Source organism: Salvia hispanica, chromosome 6 (genome assembly GCF_029641045.1).
Source record: "Salvia hispanica isolate PSC_SH4W2 chromosome 6, Shi_PSC_v1, whole genome shotgun sequence".
Taxonomy (NCBI): domain Eukaryota; kingdom Viridiplantae; phylum Streptophyta; class Magnoliopsida; order Lamiales; family Lamiaceae; genus Salvia; species Salvia hispanica.
This window is the reverse complement of record NC_142697.1, coordinates 42,700,804-42,722,109: the sequence shown is the minus strand read 5'-3', so window position 1 is coordinate 42,722,109 and position 21,306 is coordinate 42,700,804. Positions and strand designations below refer to the sequence as shown.

At 40.9% G+C, this 21,306-nt stretch overlaps 1 protein-coding gene and 2 pseudogenes across 1 annotated transcript; 2 read left to right on the top strand and 1 right to left on the bottom strand.

Annotated features, from left to right (window-relative positions):
- Positions 1 to 3,903: 3,903 nt before the first annotated feature.
- LOC148923850 (uncharacterized) lies at positions 3,904 to 5,946 on the bottom strand. Its single transcript, XM_089061622.1, has one exon. It carries the CDS (start codon positions 5,944 to 5,946, stop codon positions 3,904 to 3,906), a length of 2,043 nt encoding a protein of 680 aa, XP_088917748.1.
- Positions 5,947 to 14,622: 8,676 nt separating this feature from the next.
- On the top strand, positions 14,623 to 20,495 carry LOC148923849 (uncharacterized; annotated as a pseudogene).
- Positions 16,893 to 19,635, top strand: LOC125206878 (uncharacterized; annotated as a pseudogene).
- Positions 20,496 to 21,306: the final 811 nt, after the last annotated feature.

The window sequence follows — 21,306 nt, the reverse complement described above, 5'->3', positions numbered from 1 at the left end:
CATACTTGTGGAAGGCAGGAGCAGACCAGGTCATTAGAAGATGTGTTCCTGACTGGGAGCAACGGGATGTACTGACGCATAGCCACTCCTTCACATGTGGGGGGCATTTCGGACCTAGGAAGACTGCGAGAAAAGTGCTAGATAGCGGATTCTACTGGCCAACCCTGAATAGAGATGCATACGAGTTCTGCAAGGGTTATGACCGTTGCCGACTGACCGGTAGAATTTCCGCAAGAGATGAAATGCCGCAAGTTCCAGTAATAGTTTGTGAGGTGTTTGACATCTGGGGTATGGACTTCATGGGTCCTTTTACCTCATCGTATGGAAACTCTTATATCTTAGTGGCATTCGACTACGTGTCGAAATGGGTCGAAGCAAAGGCCACGAGCACCTGCGAGTCAAAGGAGGTTGCAAAGTTCCTAAAGAGTCAAATTTTCAGCCGATTTGGGATACCAAGGGAAATCATATCCGATCAAGGGACTCATTTTTGCAACCGTACAATCGAAGCCTTGATGAAAAAATACGGTGTCCATCACCGCATGTCCAGTCCCTACCACCCACAAGCCAATGGGCAAGCTGAAATCTCCAATAGAGAAATAAAGAGTATCCTGGAGAAGACAGTCAACCCTTCCAGGAAGGATTGGAGCATAAGGTTGGAAGATGCTCTGTGGGCATATCGGAAAGCATACAAAACTCCTATAGGGATGTCCCCCTATCGCATCGTCTTTGGGAAGATGTGTCACTTGCCAGTGGGAATTGAGCACCGAGCATACTGGGCAGTACAACAGGTTAATTTAGATGCTAAGGCCTGTGAAGAGGAAAGGAAGCTACAACTGCAGGAGCTGGAAGAACTCGGGTTGGAGTCGTTTGATTCAGCCATGTGGTACAAGGAGAAAACAAAGATGTGGCACGACAAAAATCTGAGAACCAAGGGTCTCCAAGTTGGCCAGAAAGTACTACTCTTCCAGTCAAGACTGAAGCTAATGCCTGGGAAACTCAAGTCAAAGTGGACAGGTGACTCAACTTTATTTTACCCAAATAATACCTGCAAGTGTACAGGATTATTGTAGCTAATAGCAAGCAAGAGTATATCGTATCCCACAGAGACAATTGAGTGTAAACCTAAGTACCACGAACCAATTTCGACTACTATTCAGACGATCCAGAAATTTGGTTTGAAACTATCAACTACTGATAGCATATAAATTCAGAGAATGAAATAAAACACTTAAACAAGAGAACAAAGAAACAAGTTGTAAAAATGATAGAGAAATATGCAGAATTCGAGGATCTGATGCACAACTCATAGCCTAACCCAATTGAAACCGATTTACCATTTAAAGTCTCCAGAATTGTTGAATCAATCACAAATACAGATTAAACCCCTCCTGAGGTGAGAAATCCGTAGATTAGGTGTAATAATTGAAGTCCCCTTCTAATTCTTAGACCTAACTCCTAATAGTTCAATTAGATTAAAGATCCCACTAAAAACCTCAACTCTCCCGAGTTTTATTGAATTAAGGTGTGAATAATTCTTCTTTCAAGGTTAAATATTTCATCTCCTGATTATTCTAAGAAACCCTACACTCCCAAGTGGTGATCAAGCAATTGTTAGGAAAAAGCACAAGAATAATTCAAACAATTGCAAGAGCAAGATAAAAACGAAGTCAATTGGATTAAATTTATAAATCAATGCATCTTCACCAAGAATTCTACATAAAAGATGTTTAGCTACTCATGTTCATGGTAGAAAACAAATAGAAACAAGGCAAAACAATGGAAATCATGATTCGAATTGCAATTGGCGGAAGAATTGAAGCTTGAATCTTCAATCTTCTTCCAAGAGTTCTTCACAAAGAGAGAGATGTGTTTTGTCGCTTCTAGAGAATGCCTAGAATTGATCTAATTCTTCCTTCTTATTCCCCTCTTCAAAAATAGTGTTTCTGCTTTGAAAAACGTCAGATTGACGGACCCGGCCGGGTGGAATTAATCCACTGGAAATTCACCCGGCCGGGTGGGACTTCTTTGGTACTCTCTGGAATCTCGCAGGCATAATTACGCCACCCGGCCGGGTGGAATTATAAGGTAATAATTCACCCGGCCGGGTGAGATTTTCTGGACAGCGCAGTGTTCGTATAACAGCCATAACTTCTTCTACCGAACTCCGATTGAGGCGTGCGAGATACCAACGCGAAGGTCTTTCGAAGAAGAAGAGATTGATATGTATTAGGGGCTGATTGGACTTCAAAATATCCAGTAAATATTGTCTCAAACCAAGGCTGCTGCACATCCACATATTTTGTACCTTTTTCTACACATTCTTAACAAAATGGTCAACATACCAACATAATAGAGAAATAGATATAAACACGTCCAATAATAGACAAAATATGATCAAATTCATACATAACCACCCTCTAAAACCATGTAAAATCCAAGTATGTCAACTCCCCCAAACTTAAATAATTGCTAGTCCTCGAGCAATGAAGAAAAAGAACTAAAAGAAGACTTGGATTTAAAGGGGTTTAGACATCATCATTGTTTCAAAGAGTATGAAATACAAGAGCATATCAAAATACAAATTCTATAAAGTCAAGCTGTCGAATGTACTTTTACTACTAACTCGTATATCACCTTGGATTCATGCTTCTCTCAAGATATGTGTATGTGTATCTCACTCTCAAAGGTGTATGTATAGAAATAATACTCTCAAATCAAAATACAAGTAGTGTTTACCATATGCTTGCTCAAAATCAAACATCTCCTCTACTAGAATGTGAAAGTGAATCTAAAATCAGAAAGGACTTTATTAAGGTTGTAATGTGGCTTTTTGGACGGTAGGGAACATTTTGGCTAAAGTGGCTGAGAAGTAAAGAAGCCCAAGTACTCGCATATTACAAATCCCAACAAAAGACCATTTCCCATAACAAATCTCAGATAAGTAAGACTTTGTCGAACTTCTTCCTCCCATCCGGTCCCCACTTATTTAGAAACTCAACCAATAACTCTTCTAGACTTCGTCTAGCTTATACCTCCACAAATTTGTTGTTTTTTTTTTTTTGTTTTGTTTTTTTTTTCCTCTAGACTTCGTCTAGCTTATACCTCCATTATAATTTTTTTTTTTTTACAACGCCCCATATGTGCTTCCAAGTTTGTAGGCTTATCACTCTTGACGGTGACTTAACAATATTTGACATTGTGACACTTTTTAGGCTAGGAGGGCTAACTAGGGATTAAGACAAAAGTATATACACTTGTGAAGGGGAGAACAAAGAATGCCTAACGTCATCTCCTAAATTCACATTCACTATGTAGATTTAATATGATTAGGAGCAAGTTCTAGAAACAACAACAAGCATATGATAAAAAATCACACAAAAAAGAAGGTTTTGCTCAAATCTCACTCGGGTAATAGCATGAATCAAGGCAAACAAGCAATTCGTTACTTATGCACCTATTACTCGAACTCTTAAGTCAAAGCCCATGATAGCTTAAAAGATGGATGATGTTTTTATCATTAACAACTAGTCTTTACCCCAAGAAACCAATTTTTTTTTTTTTTCAATTCAAGCCTCAAAATTTTCAATCACAACCAAGCAAAACAATTATATCCTAAAACAAAATAAAAAGCAACAAAAGACAACTAATCAATCTAAAGCAATAAGATAAGCACCTCGTTAGTATCCCTATCCACCATATCATCCCCCCAAACTTATTCAAAGCTATGCAAAGAATAAGTTTGAAAAGTTGGTGGAGAAGGGAGACTTACATGGTATGCAAGCAACACAAAACACACAAAAAAAAAAAACTAAAACGATAAAATTAAAAGTTACATACTATGGGTTACCTCCCCTACAGTGCCTTTGGTTATCGTCGTTGGTTCGACGTCCTCCATGAGCTGCATCATGTCACGCCATAAATGTTGGTGTTGGCTTTTCTGTCAATCTTGGAAGCATAAGATCTAGCCAATCTCTTTTTCCACCAAGTATTCTTCAGAGCTCCATCAGAAATTTTGGTCTCCACTTTGGGTGAATTTTCACCTTTTGTTTTCTTCTCCTTCACTTTAGGATCTAATGCAGTCTTTTCTTTAGAAATTGATCCACCACATGAACCAAACATCCACTGCGGCAAAGAGAAATCCCCAAATATGGACTCAATTTCTTGTGCCTTTTGGACTTCTACAACATGCACAGCTTTGCACTCCTTCTTTGTAACCAGTTCCTCTTCCTCACGACTCTTCATAGCATTGTAGATGGATAAGATGTGGCGTTTGTTGCCCATATGAAGAGTAAGCTCTCCCCTCGCTATATCTATCAATGCTTTTCCCATTGCAAGGAATGGACGCCCCAGGATAAGCGGTACATTCACGTCTTCTTCCATATCCAACACTACAAAATCGACGGGAAATATAAAGTCGTGTACCTTCACAAGAACGTCCTCAACAATTCCTTTAGGATATGTGACGGTTCTATCTGCCATCTGCAGTGTGATTGTAGTCGGCTTGAAAGTGCCGATCTTCATCTTTCTGAAAAATGATAATGGCATCAAATTTATGCTCGCCCCTAGATCACAAAGTGCCTTTGTCTGTCTGTCATTTCCAATGACGCATGAGATGTTGAAACTCCCAGGATCTTTAAGCTTGGCCGGTAGCTTTTTCTGAATTATGGCACTACAGTTTTCAGATATGTTCACCGTCTCATAGTCAGTCCACTTCTTCTTCTTGGAGAGCACATCTTTTAGGAACTTTGCATATGTAGGCATTTCTTGAAGTGCCTCCACCAATGGGATATTCAAGTTCACCTTCCTGAAGATGTCTAAGAACCTCGAGAACTGAGCATCTGTCTTCTTCTTCTGAACACGTTGAGGATAAGGGATCCTCACTTCAGCTGGAGTATGAGCTGTAGGTGGTGTGGGTGAAGGTATAGTCGTGTTCTCCTTAGGTGGAGTAGAAATTTGCACTGTCTCATCTTCTTTGACCAATTCCTCCTCTTCAGCTCTCTTTTCTGCTACTCTACCCTCATTCCCGGATGGCATTGAAGGTCCCTCGTAGTTTGTTCCACTCCTCAGATGTATAGCTTTGCAGTCCTTGGGATTGATGATAGTGGTAGAAGGGAATTTTCCCGGTTGCGTAAGAGTGCTCACAGTCTGGGAAATCTGGCTGATCTGAATATCAATGTTCTTCAAATGAGTGGTCATTCCCTGTACATCCGCCTCGACCTTCTCCATCCTTTGATTGTTCTGCTCCATGACCTTATTAGATTGTAGCATGAAGGACTTGAGTATGTCCTCCGTGGTCATCTTCTTGGAGTCGTTCATCATCCCATCAGAAACTGTGAGTCCCGGAGGAGGTTGCAAAGTATTATTGTGGTTCCCATAAGAGAGATTGGGATGCCCATTGTTCCCATATTGGTTGTATCCTCCCCCATTAAAGTTCGGGCGTGGGTTATTGTAATACATGTTACCCCCTTGTTGCACATAATTCACATCCTCCATACTTCCTTGGGGCTCTTGAGACGGTTGCCCCATCGCCATGCAGCCGAACTTCATGGTTAAGGCATCTAGATTGTCGGATAGGGTGCTCATTATATCATGATCTGTGGTATAAGCCACCCTATGCACCTTACTCCTTTCGTTGCTCCATCCTTCATCACTGGATGCAAGCTCTTCAATCACTCTTATTGCCTCCTCCTCTCCTTTCTTGAGAAGATTACCTCCCGCGCTAAGATTTAACTCCCGTTGTGCTTCAGGTATACATCCCTTGAAGAATGTAATGACTTGCACTGTTGGGGACAGACCATGATTGGGACACCTCTTCAGCAAGGCTTTGAATCTCCCCCATGCATCTCTGATAGTCTCCGTAGGAATCATATGAAAGGCAATGATCTCGTGTTGCCTCTTAATAGCCTCACTAGGAGGGTAGAACTTCTCCAGGAATTTGTGGACCATCTGGTCTCATGTTCTAATGGACCCCGGTGTCAAACTCTCGAGCCAATCCTTTGCTGCATCTTCCAAAGAAAAAGGAAACAGTCTCAATCGGAACTGATCATCTGTTACTCCATTCATTTTCGTCGTGTTGCATATCTGAATGAACTTGGTAATATGCTTATTAGGGTCATCTGAGGATTTGCCCCTAAAAGCATTGTTTTCCGCCATCTGGATCAGTCCTGGTTTCAGCTCAAAGTTGTTGGCGTCAATATTGTTGAAGACGGTTGGGTTTGCCACTCCGTGGTATACATATTGATTCTGCACCGGCACAGATGGTTCACGATTAACCTGTCGGCGCAATTCCTCCAGCTGTCGTAGAAGCTCAGCATTGGTGGGAGGAGGGGGTGGTGGGCCATTGTTGCCTCTGTTGTTGTTCCCTTCTTCGTGCTCCATCAGAATAGGAGAATTGGGATCAAGCTGAATATGATCCTGAACTGGTGATCGAATAGGTGAGAGGTCCCTCTGATCTGAAGATGCTCCTACGCGGTTTGGCGAAGAAGCTTGAATCTTCTTTGTGAGTCTCCTATATGCGTTCCTCTTCCAGTTCGATGCTTCGATCTCAGAGTCGTAAGGTTCTAGAGGCAAGCCTTTAGAACGTGTGTGCATACACCTGAATAAGAAACACAATTGAACTCGAAAAATTAAAAGAAAAGAAAAAAAATAAAACAGTAATGTCTGAAGTAGTAGTCTTGATTATTATCACGATATCAAGCTATATAACACAAAAATTATCCCCGGAAACGGCGCCAAAAACTTGACTCAACTTTATTTTACCCAAATAATACCTGCAAGTGTACAGGGTTATTGTAGCAAATAGCAAGCAAGAGTATATCGTATCCCACAGAGACAATTGAGTGTAAACCTAAGTACCACGAACCAATTTCGACTACTATTCAGACGATCCAGAAATTTGTTTTGAAACTATCAACTACTGAAAGCATATAAATTCAGAGAATGAAATAAAACACTTAAACAAGAGAACAAAGAAACAAGTTGTAAAAATGATAGAGAAATATGCAGAATTCGAGGATCTGATGCACAACTCATAGCCTAACTCAATTGAAACCGATTTACCATTTAAAGTCTCCAGAATTGTTGAATCAATCACAAATATAGATTAAACCCCCTCCCGAGGTGAGAAATCCGTAGATTAGGTGTAATAATTGAAGTCCCCTTCTAATTCTTAGACCTAACTCCTAATAGTTCAATTAGATTAAAGATCTCACTCAAAACCTCAACTCTCCCAAGTTTTATTGAATTAAGGTGTGAATAATTCTTCTTTCAAGGTTAAATATTTCATCTCCTGATTATTCTAAGAAACCCTACACTCCCAATTGGTGATCAAGCAATTGTTAGGAAAAAGCACAAGAATAATTCAAACAATTGCAAGAGCAAGATAAAAACGAAGTCAATTAGATTAAAACTATAAATCAATGCATCTTCACCAAGAATTCTACATAAAAGATGTAACGCCCCCCTTTTTCAAACCCTAATTTTCGGGTTATAAAATTTTTGCATTAAATGCCTTAAATGCTATGATATGTGAATTATTTGATGAGTAATTAATTGCATAGTGTCTATGTGACCTAATTGCATATGTGGATTTTAATTGAGTTGAATAGTCAACTTGTTGAAATGTTGACGTGGCTATTGAATAGTCAAAGATGTGGAAAAATGACGTGGCCGTTGAAAGGTCAATGCGATGAGGAAATGAAGTGAAAGTGAAAAGGAGATGATTTTGAATATGTGAATATTTGATGTGGAGAAATATAATTGTGGGGGAATTATTATTTATTTTCCTAAGGGATGAGTGAGAAAAATAATAGGAGCATTATCTAAATCATGTGGAATTTTCGGCCCTTTCACATATTGGAGAAGAAATAATATTATTCTTGGATTTAATTATTTGTTTGGGATAATTATCCAAATTAAATCCAAAGTCCAAATACTCTATAATTCCTACATGGAATTTTTGAAAATTGTCACCTTTGATATACATGAGATTTTCGAAAATCTCATTTATTGGAGAAGAGGGAATTATTTTATTATTTGATCCCTTATTTATTCTCTTCCATGAATAAATATAAATATGCTAAAATATCCTAGCATATCTTGTCAAATCTAAGAAGATATTGCCATATCCTAATTAAATTAGGATTTGAATTTAATCCTTGTGGAGAGAAGTAATTCACGCCACTTTTCCTATTTAATTGGGGAGTTTAATTATTATTTTCTTGCTCCGTGATATATTATTCTACTCCGTGAAATATTCAAATTAAATCATAGGCTATTAAAATAGCCTACAAAATTTGAAATCCTCATTCTTCTCAACCAATTCAACGCCACTTCCCTACAATCTCTACCATATCTTCCAAATATTTATTTATTTAATTATTTGGATATTATTATTTGGCACTCTATAAATAGGAGAAGAGATCAAACCCTAGTATTCACAATACCGGCGCCTCCCACTCCTCTCAATTTTCGAAAACTACTCCCCCACTCTCTCCATATTTTCTTCAAGTTTTCTTCAAGATTTCTTCATCAATTGAGAAGAATTCAAGTGAAATGCAACAGATTATTGAAGAATCAAGACTAATTCCTTGTTTCTACCGTTCGTTCTTTGGAAAAGGTACTTTAATTATTGATCTCCTCTTCTTCTACCGATTAATCGGTGTTCTTGAATCTACATGCATCTAGAACGAGTGAAAGGGGTTTTAATCGGTGAATTTTGGGAATACACGGATGTGTGTGCGATCGTGTGTGTGTGTGTGTGTGCACGCCTCGATCGGCGTGCACATGTGTGGTGATCGTGTGCATGTGTTGTGTGTGTAGAACACTCATGTGTGATCGAATTATTGGTGATTTTGGAATGATTATTTGAATAAAAATAGTATGTAATCATACTTTGATTTTGATATTTTGATTTTGAAAATAATCGATGGGAAAAAAGGGAAAACGAGAGATCATGCATGATTTGAAATCAATGATTGAAACTGATTTGTGATACGCCTAATTTAAAGGTGATACTTCGCGCTCTCAGCGTGATAAACAAGGAGAAGAGAATTCTATCGAGCTAAACCTACGAGGTGGGCTTTCTTTTAAAATAAGGACATTGTCCTAAAATGATATTGATGAGAATGAAAGATGTGTTATCATGCCTTGATTTGTTTTGTCGTGCCTATCCCTCGTGGCTATGCCACTATTGTTATAATCGAATTCGGATCCTTGTAGAGCCGCAAACTCTACTTGGGTTACTGTACACCAATGTTAGACCGAGAGTCAGCGTACGGGTTGGCCGGTCTAGTGACCTGGATTGCGGCCGCATTCCTTGTCATGTAGAATGAGGATATGGTAAACGTCTATGAGAAAAATGGTTGCGCGACCGTGATATTTGAGAAAGATGATATTTTGGTGCCTCGAGTCTTTCTAAAGTTAAAACCCCGACGGACACTCGAAAATGGCATGATAATAACTATATTTGTGATAAAACTGTTTTCGGCAATGAGCCCATTGAGTATGTTTATCGTACTCAGCCCTGCATGTGTTTTCCTTATGTGCAGGTTGAGTGGTGACGAGCGGCGGCGGTGTTGAGCAAGGAAATAATAAAGATGAACTGTTGGTACTTAAAGTGTCGTTGTGTCTTCATACATAGCCTCACTTCTTTCTTGGTCGCTTCCGCTATTGATTATGAATACTTTGATCTTTTGTTGGGTTGAATACTGCTATTTTCGTGGGTATGTTTTGGGATATGAACAGTTGGAATTATTTTGGGAAAAACTTGGTTACGCTTTATTTCAATAAATCTTTTGTTGGATTCTTTTGCTAAGGCATGATTCTTCTTCTACTTAATTATTCATTTAATGCCTTGGTCAAATCCCTTTTAAATGAAACCCTAGTCTATGATCTTTGATGCATTTATGTCTACCTAGTTAGCGAACGCCGCATTTAATGTACCCAAAATGGGCGGGTCGTTACAAAAGATGTTTAGCTACTCATGTTCATGGTAGAAAACAAATAGAAACAAGGCAAAACAATGGAAATCATGATTCGAATTGCAATTGGCGGAAGAATTGAAGCTTGAATCTTCAATCTTCTTCCAAGAGTTCTTCACAAAGAGAGAGATGTGTTTTTTCGCTTCTAGAGAATGCCTAGAATCGACCTAATTTTTCCTTCTTATTCCCCTCTTCAAAAATAGTGTTTCTGCTTTGAAAAACGTCAGATTGACGGACCCGGCCGGGTGGAATTAATCCACTGGAAATTCACCCGGCCGGGTGGGACTTCTTTGGTACTCTCTGGAATCTCGCAGGCATAATTACGCCACCCGGCCGGGTGGAATTATAAGGTAATAATTCACCCGGCCGGGTGAGATTTTCTGGACAGCGCAGTGTTCGTATAACAGCCATAACTTCTTCTACCGAACTCCGATTGAGGCGTGCGAGATACCCACGCGAAGCTCTTTCGAAGAAGAAGAGATTGATATGTATTAGGGGCTGATTGGACTTCAAAATATCCAGTAAATATTTTCTCAAACCAAGGTTGCTGCACATCCACATATTTTGTACCTTTTTCTACACATTCTTAACAAAATGGTCAACATACCAACATAATAGAGAAATAGATATAAACACGTCCAATAATAGACAAAATATGATCAAATTCATACATAACCACCCTCTAAAACCATGTAAAATCCAAGTATGTCAACAGGGCCCTACATAATCACCGCACTTCGTTCCAATGGAGCGGTCGAAATTTCAGGGAGTTTTCCTAACTCTGGACCTTTTGTCGTTAATGGACATAGACTGAAAATATATAGGGAAAATGCCGAAATAGGGGTGGTGGAAGAAATTCCACTACCTCTTAATATGGCCAAATGATCAGTAGGATAGGGGTTTGGGATTCCACCTGGCCGATTCTATACGGTTCATGCTTGTTGACCAGGTAGAATTCCCAAATACCCTATCTAATGATGTAAATATTGTAAATAATTAGTGATTTAATTTAGAAAAGGCAAGTAGTAAAATATGAAATACCAAAAAGATTTTCGGACCCAATTATTAATTTGGAGCATGTATTGACTGCAAAGATACTAATTTAGTGAAACTCCAATTTATATTTGAATGTCCTTTTCACTTTAATTCCTATTTCAGCAAATAAAGAGGGAAATGATAATGGGAAATTTGAATACTTGCGCGTGGTACAATTTTGCAGGCGAAGGCAGTGACCAGTAGGCACGTGGGCAGAAATATGGCAGAGCACGTCCAATCAGCTGCGATAACACTCAACCGCCTCCATCCGACGTGAAGCGACTGGAACCGTCTGCAACCGGTCAAAACCCTAAACTGCCATCCCTCTATAAATACCCAAACCGCCTATTCCCCTTCATCTTTCAAAACCTTGCCTGCAATTTCCTCCCCAAAAACAACCGCCCGACAACCACCGTAAACCACCGATTCACCCATAAGAAAGAAGAAGATGACCAGCAAGAAAACCCACACCGAAGATCCGACGACAGAAGGAGGGCCATCGCAAAACCCCCAGCAACCCCAACCAGCACTGCCGCCACAGGTGCCGGTGATGATCCAGTTAGACGCCTTGGCGGCGTATCTCAGACAACAAGACCCAAACAGAGACTGGACGGAAACTTTGGCAGGTTTTACCCAAGTCGGAGGAGTACCGGCGATGCCAACCCCCGCCTCGGAAATCCCAACCACCGCTAACCCTACCACCGTACCAACACCTCCAAAATCCTCATCAGAAAAAAGCCTCCCCCACACATCAACCAATTGAACCGCTAGACGTTAGCCCCCTTTCTGCTTACCAAGACCCTGGTCCAATAGAAGAGGAGAAAGCCGATCAGGAGCCCGACGAGAGGGCCGACGAGAACGAAAAGAATGACAAAGCGACAGGGACGCCTGTTACAGGAACCATGACCCAAGAAGAAAGGGAGGAGGAAGATCTGAACAAGACGGCCAGGAAGCAGGGGTTGATGACTGACGAGGAATTTCAGGCGGTTATGGGCGGGGTAGAAGGCATGGAAGTGGATACTGATGAGATGGCTGAGGGTCTGGACCTCGCATCTCAGGTAGAAGGGGAAGGAGAAGTATCGGGAGTGGGGAAGGAATCGGGAGGTGTTACCCAACAGCCAGTAGGAGAGGTGGAAGAGAAAGAACCTAGGAAAGGGGAACAAATGGGGGAGGAAGCGGTAGAAAGACAATTCGAACAGGAGGTCCACCAGCCAGAAGACACGGTGGAAGAAGAAAGGCGGGAAGAGACAGAAAAGAAGATTGAGGCACAATCGGAGGAGCCGGGGACAACAGCACCAGAGGTTCTGAAGCCAAAGGCAGTCAAGAGGAAGTTGGTGTTGAAGCAGGAAGCCAAGGTAGGAGGGAAGAAACCGACAAGGGTCTCACAAAGATGCTTGGGCAAGTGGACGTCCGGCAAGGCCAAGGCAGACACGGCAGAAGAAGCAGTAGAGGTGTCAAGTGGAAGTGAGAAAACTACTCCTACAAAACCTGGGGAGGGGCCTTCTCAAACTAGCCAAGAGGGCAGCCCAATAGCAACAAGGACGGTTCCACCAACATCAACTGGCCAAGAAACTGACAGGGTGGCTGAGGGTCTGGACCTCGCACCCGAGCCAGTAGATCAAGAGGCAATAGACGAGAACACCAGGAGGACCTTTCACCAGCGACTAAAGAAGAGGCTGAAGCGGATGAGGAAGGAGAGAAATACAACAAGGAGAGGAAGAGAAAAGGGAAGAGCCCTATGAAGAAGAAGCAGGGCAGTAAGAAACAACGCACCACCAATGCCGGCGTAGTAATCAGAGAACCGGAACAGAGAGGGAAAGCCAGTGACAGCGACTACAATTCCAGTGAGGAGTCAGAGTCAGGGAGCGACGTTTCTCTGGAAGGAGAGGAGTACTATGAACAACAACTCCCAGGCGACCACCTTGAGCTGATCCACCCCCCAGCCGAAAGGATAGTGTACCGGCGCTGGCATGTGGAGCTCACGGACGAGGTCATGGAGGACATGAAGCACTACAATACGAAGAAGCTCCAAGATGCTTTCGACGACAAGGAAGATAACAGTAAACAAGTGAAAAGCGGCAAGGTACTTCATTTACCCTCATTGGCTGAGTTATCCGTGCAAGAATCATTTCTGGCTAGTATACAAACGATGGGATTTGAGTGGTTGTTGGGGAACAGAGACCCTGAGATGAGTGTGAGGTTGGCGAAGGAGTTTTTCACAACATTTAGGTTCCAAGTCACCACGGACCTAGATGAGGTGTCAATCTCATTCAGAGTGTTTGGCGCAGAGTTGGCCATGAGTTTGATCGAATGGACTGTGAGGCTAGGGATATGCACACTAGAAGAGGCGATAGGGCCAGAATAGAGGAATAGGGAGAGGGGGATACCAAGGAGACATGTGGAATTTGACCCCCAAGAAGCCTGGGAGGAGTTAACTCACCCTGCTGCTGGCCAGTTTGTTTCCACCATATCTCGATCAACTCATTTCAGCAACCCCATGCTCAGATTAGTACAGCTATATTTAGGATACAACTTACTGGGCCGAACTCAGCAGCCAGGACGTCTATGACCGAGTTATATCTGGTTTGGTGCGCAAGGCGTGGGAAGAAATTACATCTGGGGTTCTGGACAGCCTATCAGTGCCACTTGATTGCCACACACCCAGCCAGGAACTTGTCTCTCTGCCATATACCCGGAGCTTTCGTGCGCAACAACATCATAGTAAATGAAGCAGAGAACCTGTCCCCGATGTACATGGTCGACGCCCCCGGCTTATTTGATGTTCCCTTCTTTGTTCGCACCCATGTCGCATACTATAGAGAGCGTGTCCCTCAATTCTACCGGATGGGAGAAGTTCCCGGTGGAAGGAACCAACAAGGACAAGGGGAGCCAGCCAACCAGAATGACCAAGCTCAAGGACAGAGGCAAGCCAACCTGGAAAGGGCAGTGGCGGAGCTGGCTGAGGAAAACAGACAATCGAGGGTGGAGATGGCCAAGCTGACAACCCTGATGGGGGATGTACTCAAGGAATTAGCCAGAGGAAGAGAAAAAGCAGAGGCTGGACCGAGTGGCCGCGGAGGCCAGGATGATGAACCTGCAGAACAAGGGAGTGGGGAAGAAGAAGAATCGGACGAGGACCAACCGGAACCCACTGAAAAACCACAGAACCCTGCACCACGAAGGAGCAGGAGAAACATCTGATCGAACCACCCCAACTGACCAGTTAGTTTTTCTTTTTTTTTTGTTTTTTTAGTGTCTCTTTTATTTTGTTATTATGGCTTTCTTTAGTGCATGTGTTATAATGTTTTTCTTTGTGTTTAGTCGTGAGCATGTTACCTCACACTTAGCCTACTGCGTAGTCTAAGTGTGAGGAGTTTATATGTTTATATTTCATTTTGTAAATATGTTGTTCTTTTCGTACATCTATGTTTATATCTAAAACTCTCCCACTTAGCCTATTATATAGTCTAAGTGTGAGAATTTTTAAGATATAATATGTGTTTGTTATAAGTGTGTGTCCGTCATACTAGCCATTCCCACTTTTCACTTCACAGCCCGTATCTGGGGCAGAAACTTGTGAAGTGAGAGGGGGGAGCTAATGGCCAGTATGACATGTATATATGTGTTATTTGAGTCTGTAAATGTTAGTTTTTTTTTAGGTTTGTTTAGGTCGAGGAATTATGTGCTATGTTTAATGAATGGGCTTAAAACTCAACTGCCTCGAACTGACAGTGAGGGAAATTGAGGGAAATAAGACATGCCGGAAAACAGAAACCACCCCCTCCAGTAACCCCTAGTCAGTATAGATGATGCGAGTATGAAGGAAAAACCCAACCCTTAGGTCAGACACAAAAGCCCTCTTAAAATGTGAGTTAAAGGCCTAAAGTGGAACCACTTTCCACTAAATACTAAAAAAAAGAAGAGAGGCTACCACATGATGTCTAGGGCAAGGTGACCGCGTGTAGCAAACCCTGAAGGCAGTAGGAACCCCCCCCCCCCAAAAAAAAAAAAAAAAAAAAAAAAAAAAAAAAAAAAAAAAACTACCTTTAGAACCCCACTTTCTAGCCTAACTTATACCCCGAAATAACCCATCAGCCACCAGAACTGTGTGCGTGCAAGGCATGAGGCAAGGAGGCAACTGCCCAGGAGGACATACAAAGGAACCGGCTGGAGGATGAGCAAGGAAAGAAGGAGAAAATCGATCTGAATTTTCCAGATCCAAAGAAAAATAGAAGAAGGAATAAGGGTGGCGAAGCCACAAAGAAGAAAATTAAAGAAAATGGTCGCAGATACTTGACCACAAAAAGATGAAGAAGGAAGAAGGAATAAGGGTGGCGAAGCCACAAGAAGCTACTAACTAGTTGGAAGTCAATGTCAGAATTGTCCAGCCGAAGAAGGAGCTCTAGCCAGAAGCCCGAATGCACATAGTTCTCCCTTATCAAAATAAAAAGTTAGTTTTGAACTTAGAGCCTTAGGGACAACTACCCAAAACGCTACAAGCCACTAGCCCCATTACAAGCCTTAAAGACCTTCGGGAGCTGCATGTGAGATCTGAGTCCGAAACATCTGTGGTTTAGCATTGAGAGAAAACAGTCCTAACATCCCATGTGAGGAATGAGTGACTGAGTGAAACCAGTGTTTGGCCTAGGATTGAGTGATCCTGACAAGCAGATATACTGACTGGGAAAGAAAAGAGGGGCGGCAGAAGTTCAAGGCTGTCTAAGGCCGGATTGCACCTGATCTCGAGGAAAGGGGTGGTTGAAAATATAGCCTGTTCTATGTGTTTTTAGTTAATTATGTGTTTGTGTCGTGTTTGTTTTCTTTTCTTTTGTGTCAGAGTCTTAAGTCTAGTTAGGTAGAGTCAGTCAGGGGGAGTAACCAGGCTCGAATTAGTCTTATTTCTTTTGTTTGTCTTCACGCTTGAGGACAAGCATGTGGTAAGTGTGAGCAGTTTGATAAGTCGTATTCTGAGCCTTGGTTACTGGTCAGTATATCGGGAATTACACGTATTATCTACAAAACAGTTGCTTAAGTGTGCAGGATAAGAGGTTCCAAGTCAGTGGGAGACAGTTGGAGGTCGAACGTGAAAAGAGCGAAAGAAGAGTGCGATACTGACCAGAATGCATGCCAGAGAAAAGGCTCGAGATGGAGAAGGAGGATTGCTGGGATGATTATTTTACAAGGGCCAAAAAGGTCAAAATGCGAGAGAAGTCTACCCTAAAAGCAAGGGCAAGCCTCCCTATAAAAGAAGCCACTTGGAGAAAGAGGACGGACGTCCGGAAAGTTGAACCACCACACTTAGTTAGAATTCTCTCTAGAGGATCAGTTCCTTCAGCATTATCCAAATTCTTGTTCCTCGCCACAGCTATGATCACCTGAGACCAAGAGTCCGCCGGAGAAGCCATCGATGCACCGTCCCAGTCAGTTCGTCGTAGTAGTATAGTAGTTTCACCGCCGGAGTGGCACAAACAATCTTTAATCGCTTTCCTAGTTTAATCTTTACTTGCTTTCGTTTTGGATCTGTTGGAACCTGAAACTTGTTGTCTTTTGAAGTATTTCGTTACGATCCAAACCTTCTAAGTATGAGATTTCTTTTTCGCATGTCTCTTTGGTTCGAGTTGGCTTCATTTTGCATAGGGAAGTTAGATTTAGTTATTGCCTTTAATTTCTAAATGTTTTCTTATCTGGAGTTGGCGATCCAATTCTGTAGTTATGTTTCAGTTTAAGTTTTATTACATAAGTTCTTCCATTTCTATGTCTGCTACCACCTTGCATGCCGGCCAGTAGAAGTAAAAAATTGCAGTGTCGTATTTAATTTAAGCTTCAGCTTTTAATTAATAGATCGTGAGTTCGAGTTTATGCATCTGAAGTTTAGTCATGGTGGCTGCATCTGTATGATCTTTGTCAATACTTGGTGAAGAAGAAACGTCAAAATCAACTTTTGTTTGGACCACTTTGCTTTTAGTTACTTTTGATTTTGTCCTTTACTTTATGCTTGTACCTTCCAGATCTGTCAGAGTTGTTCCCCAGCTATAGGATATACCTTGCCCTCCCACAATTCCTTATTTAGTAACCACCTACTTCCACATGTCTCCGATACACCTTGTCCCCTATTCTCACGAACACTCCCACATGTCTGTTATTTTTCCCGCCTACTAGTCAGTACAGTACTCCCTTATTTCCTGCCTAGGTAAAAATCTCAACCCAAGCGTGGTAGCTAACCAAACACCCAGGAAAGTCACCACAGTTATCTAAACGTGTCCATCCTCGTGGGATTCGACCCTTGCCTCCACTATACTAATCAGTAGAAGTGGGTTGAGGAAATTTGTTTGAAGTCAGGTCTCGATCGCCGTATCAACGACTCAGCTGGGTCGGGAATCTCTTCCTGATCAGTTGGATACACCCCAATTCCATACGCGAAACCATCGAGGACAGAACCAAGACCAATGGCCATCAATACACCCCTATATATATATATATATATATATATATATATATATATATATATATATGCTTTCTAATTTTTCCTATGCAGTTGTTTATACCATCGAATTTCAAAAGCGTGGATTACCTCATGCACATATTTTGCTTTTCCTAAGCAAAGAGGATAAACAACCTGATTCTCGACGTATTGATGAGATCATTTCTGCTAAAATACCTGATGCCCAAGCTGGTCCATACTATTATGCGAATGTCAAGGAATTTATGGTTCATGGTCCTTGTGGTATTGTTAGAAAATCATCTCCGTGTATGGCTAACGGGAGATGTACGAAATACTTCCCCAAGAGGTATATTGCAGAAACCAATTTTGATGATGATGGTTATCCTATTTACAGGTGTAAAGATAATGGTCGTGTTATCTTGAAGGATGGGGTGCCTTTGGATAATCGATTTGTAGTTCCTCACAATCGTTTTCTTCTTTTGAAGTATGGAGGTCATATTAATGTGGAATGGTGCAATCAATCGCGATCAATCAAGTATTTGTTTAAGTACATAAACAAGGGTTATGATCGCGTGACGACCTCTTTTTTTGAAACTGGTTCTGATGGTGTGGAAAAAATTGTGGATGAGGTTAGTTTGTTTTATGATTGTAGATACATATCGTCCTGTGAAGCCGCTTGGAATAATATTTGGATATGACATTCAACATAAGGATCCGGGTGTTGAAAGATTGAGTTTTCATCTACCAAATGAACAATATGTGGTTTTTGAAGATTCTGAGCCATTGGAACGTGTCGTGAATCGCAACACGGTGCGTGAAAGCCAATTTTTGGCTTGGATGGAAACAAATAAAAAATTTGTGGAAGGAAGAAATCTCACTTACGCAGAATTCCCCACGAAGTTTGTATGGAACACAGATACTTGGACACTTAGAAAACAAAGGTATTCTATCGGGAGATTGTTTTATGTTCCTCCTGGTACTGGTGATATGTATTACTTGAGATGTTTACTGAATGTCGTTCGTGGTGCTACATCTTATGAAGACATTAAGTGTGTTAATGGTATTCAGTATGCTACATTTCGAGATGCTTGTTATGCATTGGGGTTGTTGGACGATGATAGAGAATATATTGATGGCATTACCGAGGCTTCTTTTTGGGCTTCGGCTCATTCAATACGATTGTTGTTTGTGAGTTTGTTACTATCAGAAACCCTTGCACGGCCAGATATTGTGTGGACAAGCTGTTGGAAATATTTGTGCGAAGATGTTGTTCATAAACAACACACTCTTACATCATCCAGGTATTTTATTTTTTATAAGCGTAGCTTTTATATGCGTTCATTATAATGTTTTTGGTTTTTTTACACTACATGGACTTTTTAAATTATTGTAGATTTGTTGTTGGGGGATGATGAGATTAAAAATTTAGGATTGCTTGAGATTGAGAAATTGTTAGTTAATGGTGGAAGAACTTTGCATGAATTTCATTCTATGCCATATCCAAGGATACAATAGTTGGAAAGTTCTAATAATAGATTGATTATTGATGAACTATGTTATGACCAGGAAGCCTTGGCAAGAGAGCATTTAATCTATGTCTCGAAGTTCACCGATGAACAACACCACGTGTATGATACGATAATGTTTGCTATTGATTCTAATCACGGTGGATTATTTTTTGTTTATGGGTATGGAGGCACAGGAAAAACTTTCATTTGGAAGACATTGTCAGCGGCTATTCGTTCAAAAGGTGATATTGTTTTGAATGTGGATTCCAGTGGTATTGCTTCACTATTGTTACCTGGTGGGAGAACAGCTCATTCTCGGTTTAAGATTCCTATCAATCCTAATGAAGATTCAATCTGCAATATAAAACAAGGTAGTGCATTAGCTGAGTTGATTGTGAGAGCAAAACTTATTATATGGGACGAAGCTCCTATGGTTCACAAACACTGTGTGGAAGCTGTTGATCAGAGTTTGCGTGACCTTATGAGAGTATGCAATGAGTTGAGCATGGAGATGTCATTTGGTGGGAAAACTGTTGTCTTAGGGGGTGATTTTAGACAGATTTTACCAGTTGTGCCTAAAGGTAGCCGACAAGATATTGTAAATGCTACTATTAACTCATCATATCTTTGGAGTAGTTGTAAAGTTTTGAGACTGACTAAAAATATGTGAGTTCTTGCTACTAAATCTGGTGAGGAAGCATCGAAATTGAAGGCATTTTCTGAGTGGATTGCATCTATTGGAGATGGAGTTATTAGTGGTCCTAATGATGGTGAAGTCAGTGTTGATCTTCCTACTGATATTTTATTGCCCAATAGTGGGGATCCTCTACAGAACATCGTTACATCTATTTATCCTTCGTATATGAACAATCAAGATTTGAGCTGCCATTTGCATGATCGAGCTATACTTGCTCCAACGTTAGATGTGGTTGACTTGGTTAATCAATGTATGATTTCTTTGGATCAATCGGATGGCCGTGTTTATTTGAGCTCAGATAGCATATCCAAGTCTGAAGTTCTAATAGTTTTGCAGAGATACATTCGATAGAATTTTTGAACAATCTTAAGTGCTCTGGTACACCAAATCATGAGTTGTTGTTGAAGGTTGGTACTCCTGTTATGTTGTTAAGAAACATAGATCATGCTAATGGATTGTGTAATGGGACACGATTGATCATTACGCGTTTAGCTGATCATGTTTTAGAAGCTAAAGTCTTAAGTGCTGATAATCAAGGCCATAAAGTGTTGATTCCTCGGATGTCATTAACACCTTCTGATCCTAGGTTGCCTTTCAAGTTTCAACGGCGACAATTTCCTTTGTCGGTGTCATATGCTATGACAATTAACAAGAGCCAAGGGCAATCTCTTGCGCATGTGGGATTATTTTAAAAAAAACCTGTCTTTAGCCACGGTCAATTGTATGTTGCCGTGTCTAGAGTCACAAGTCGTGAGGGATTGAAAATTTTGGTTTGTAATAATGAAGTTTCTGGGACTATGTATTCTACTACGGCCCACGGAGACAAAATGTAGGACTGGTGCTAACAGTTCATCACGGAAGAAAGGACTCACTAAGCCAGGATCACTAACTAATCTAAATCACTAACTAATACTAATCGAATAACTAATACTAATCGAATCGAATAACTAATACTAATCGAATACTAATCTAATATGATAGAAAATACTAATATAATAGAAAAGAACTGTCCTTTCTGTATACTTTCCCCGGTTCTGTTGCTATCGCGGGCTTTACGCAATCGATCGGATTAGATAGATATCCCTTCAACACAACATAGGTCATCGAAAGGATCTCGGAGACCCACCAAAGTACGAAAGCCAGGATCTTTCAGAAAACGGATTCCTATTCGAAGAGTGCATAACTGCATGGATAAGCTTACACTAACCCGTCAATTTGGGATCCATCCAATTCGATATTTTATTTTCCTTGGTAGGTATCGGGAAGGAATTGGAATGGAATAAGATCAATTCATACAGAAGAAAAGGTTCTCTCTTGATTCTGTACCTATGGGATAGGGATAGAGGAAGAGGAAAAACCGAAGATTTCACATAGTACTTTTGATCGAAAAATCAATCAGATTTATTTCGTACCCTTCGTTCAATGGTCAAATTCTACAGGATCAAACCTATGGGACTTAAGGAATGATAAATGATATAAAAAAAGAGAGTGAAAAAGAAATTAATATTAAATAAAAATGAAGTAGAAGAACCCAGATTCCAAATGAACAAATTCAAACTTGAAATTTTTTGATTCTCGAAGAATGAGGGGCAAGGGGATTGATCGAGAAAGATCTCTTGTTCTTATTATAGGATCGTGATTGGA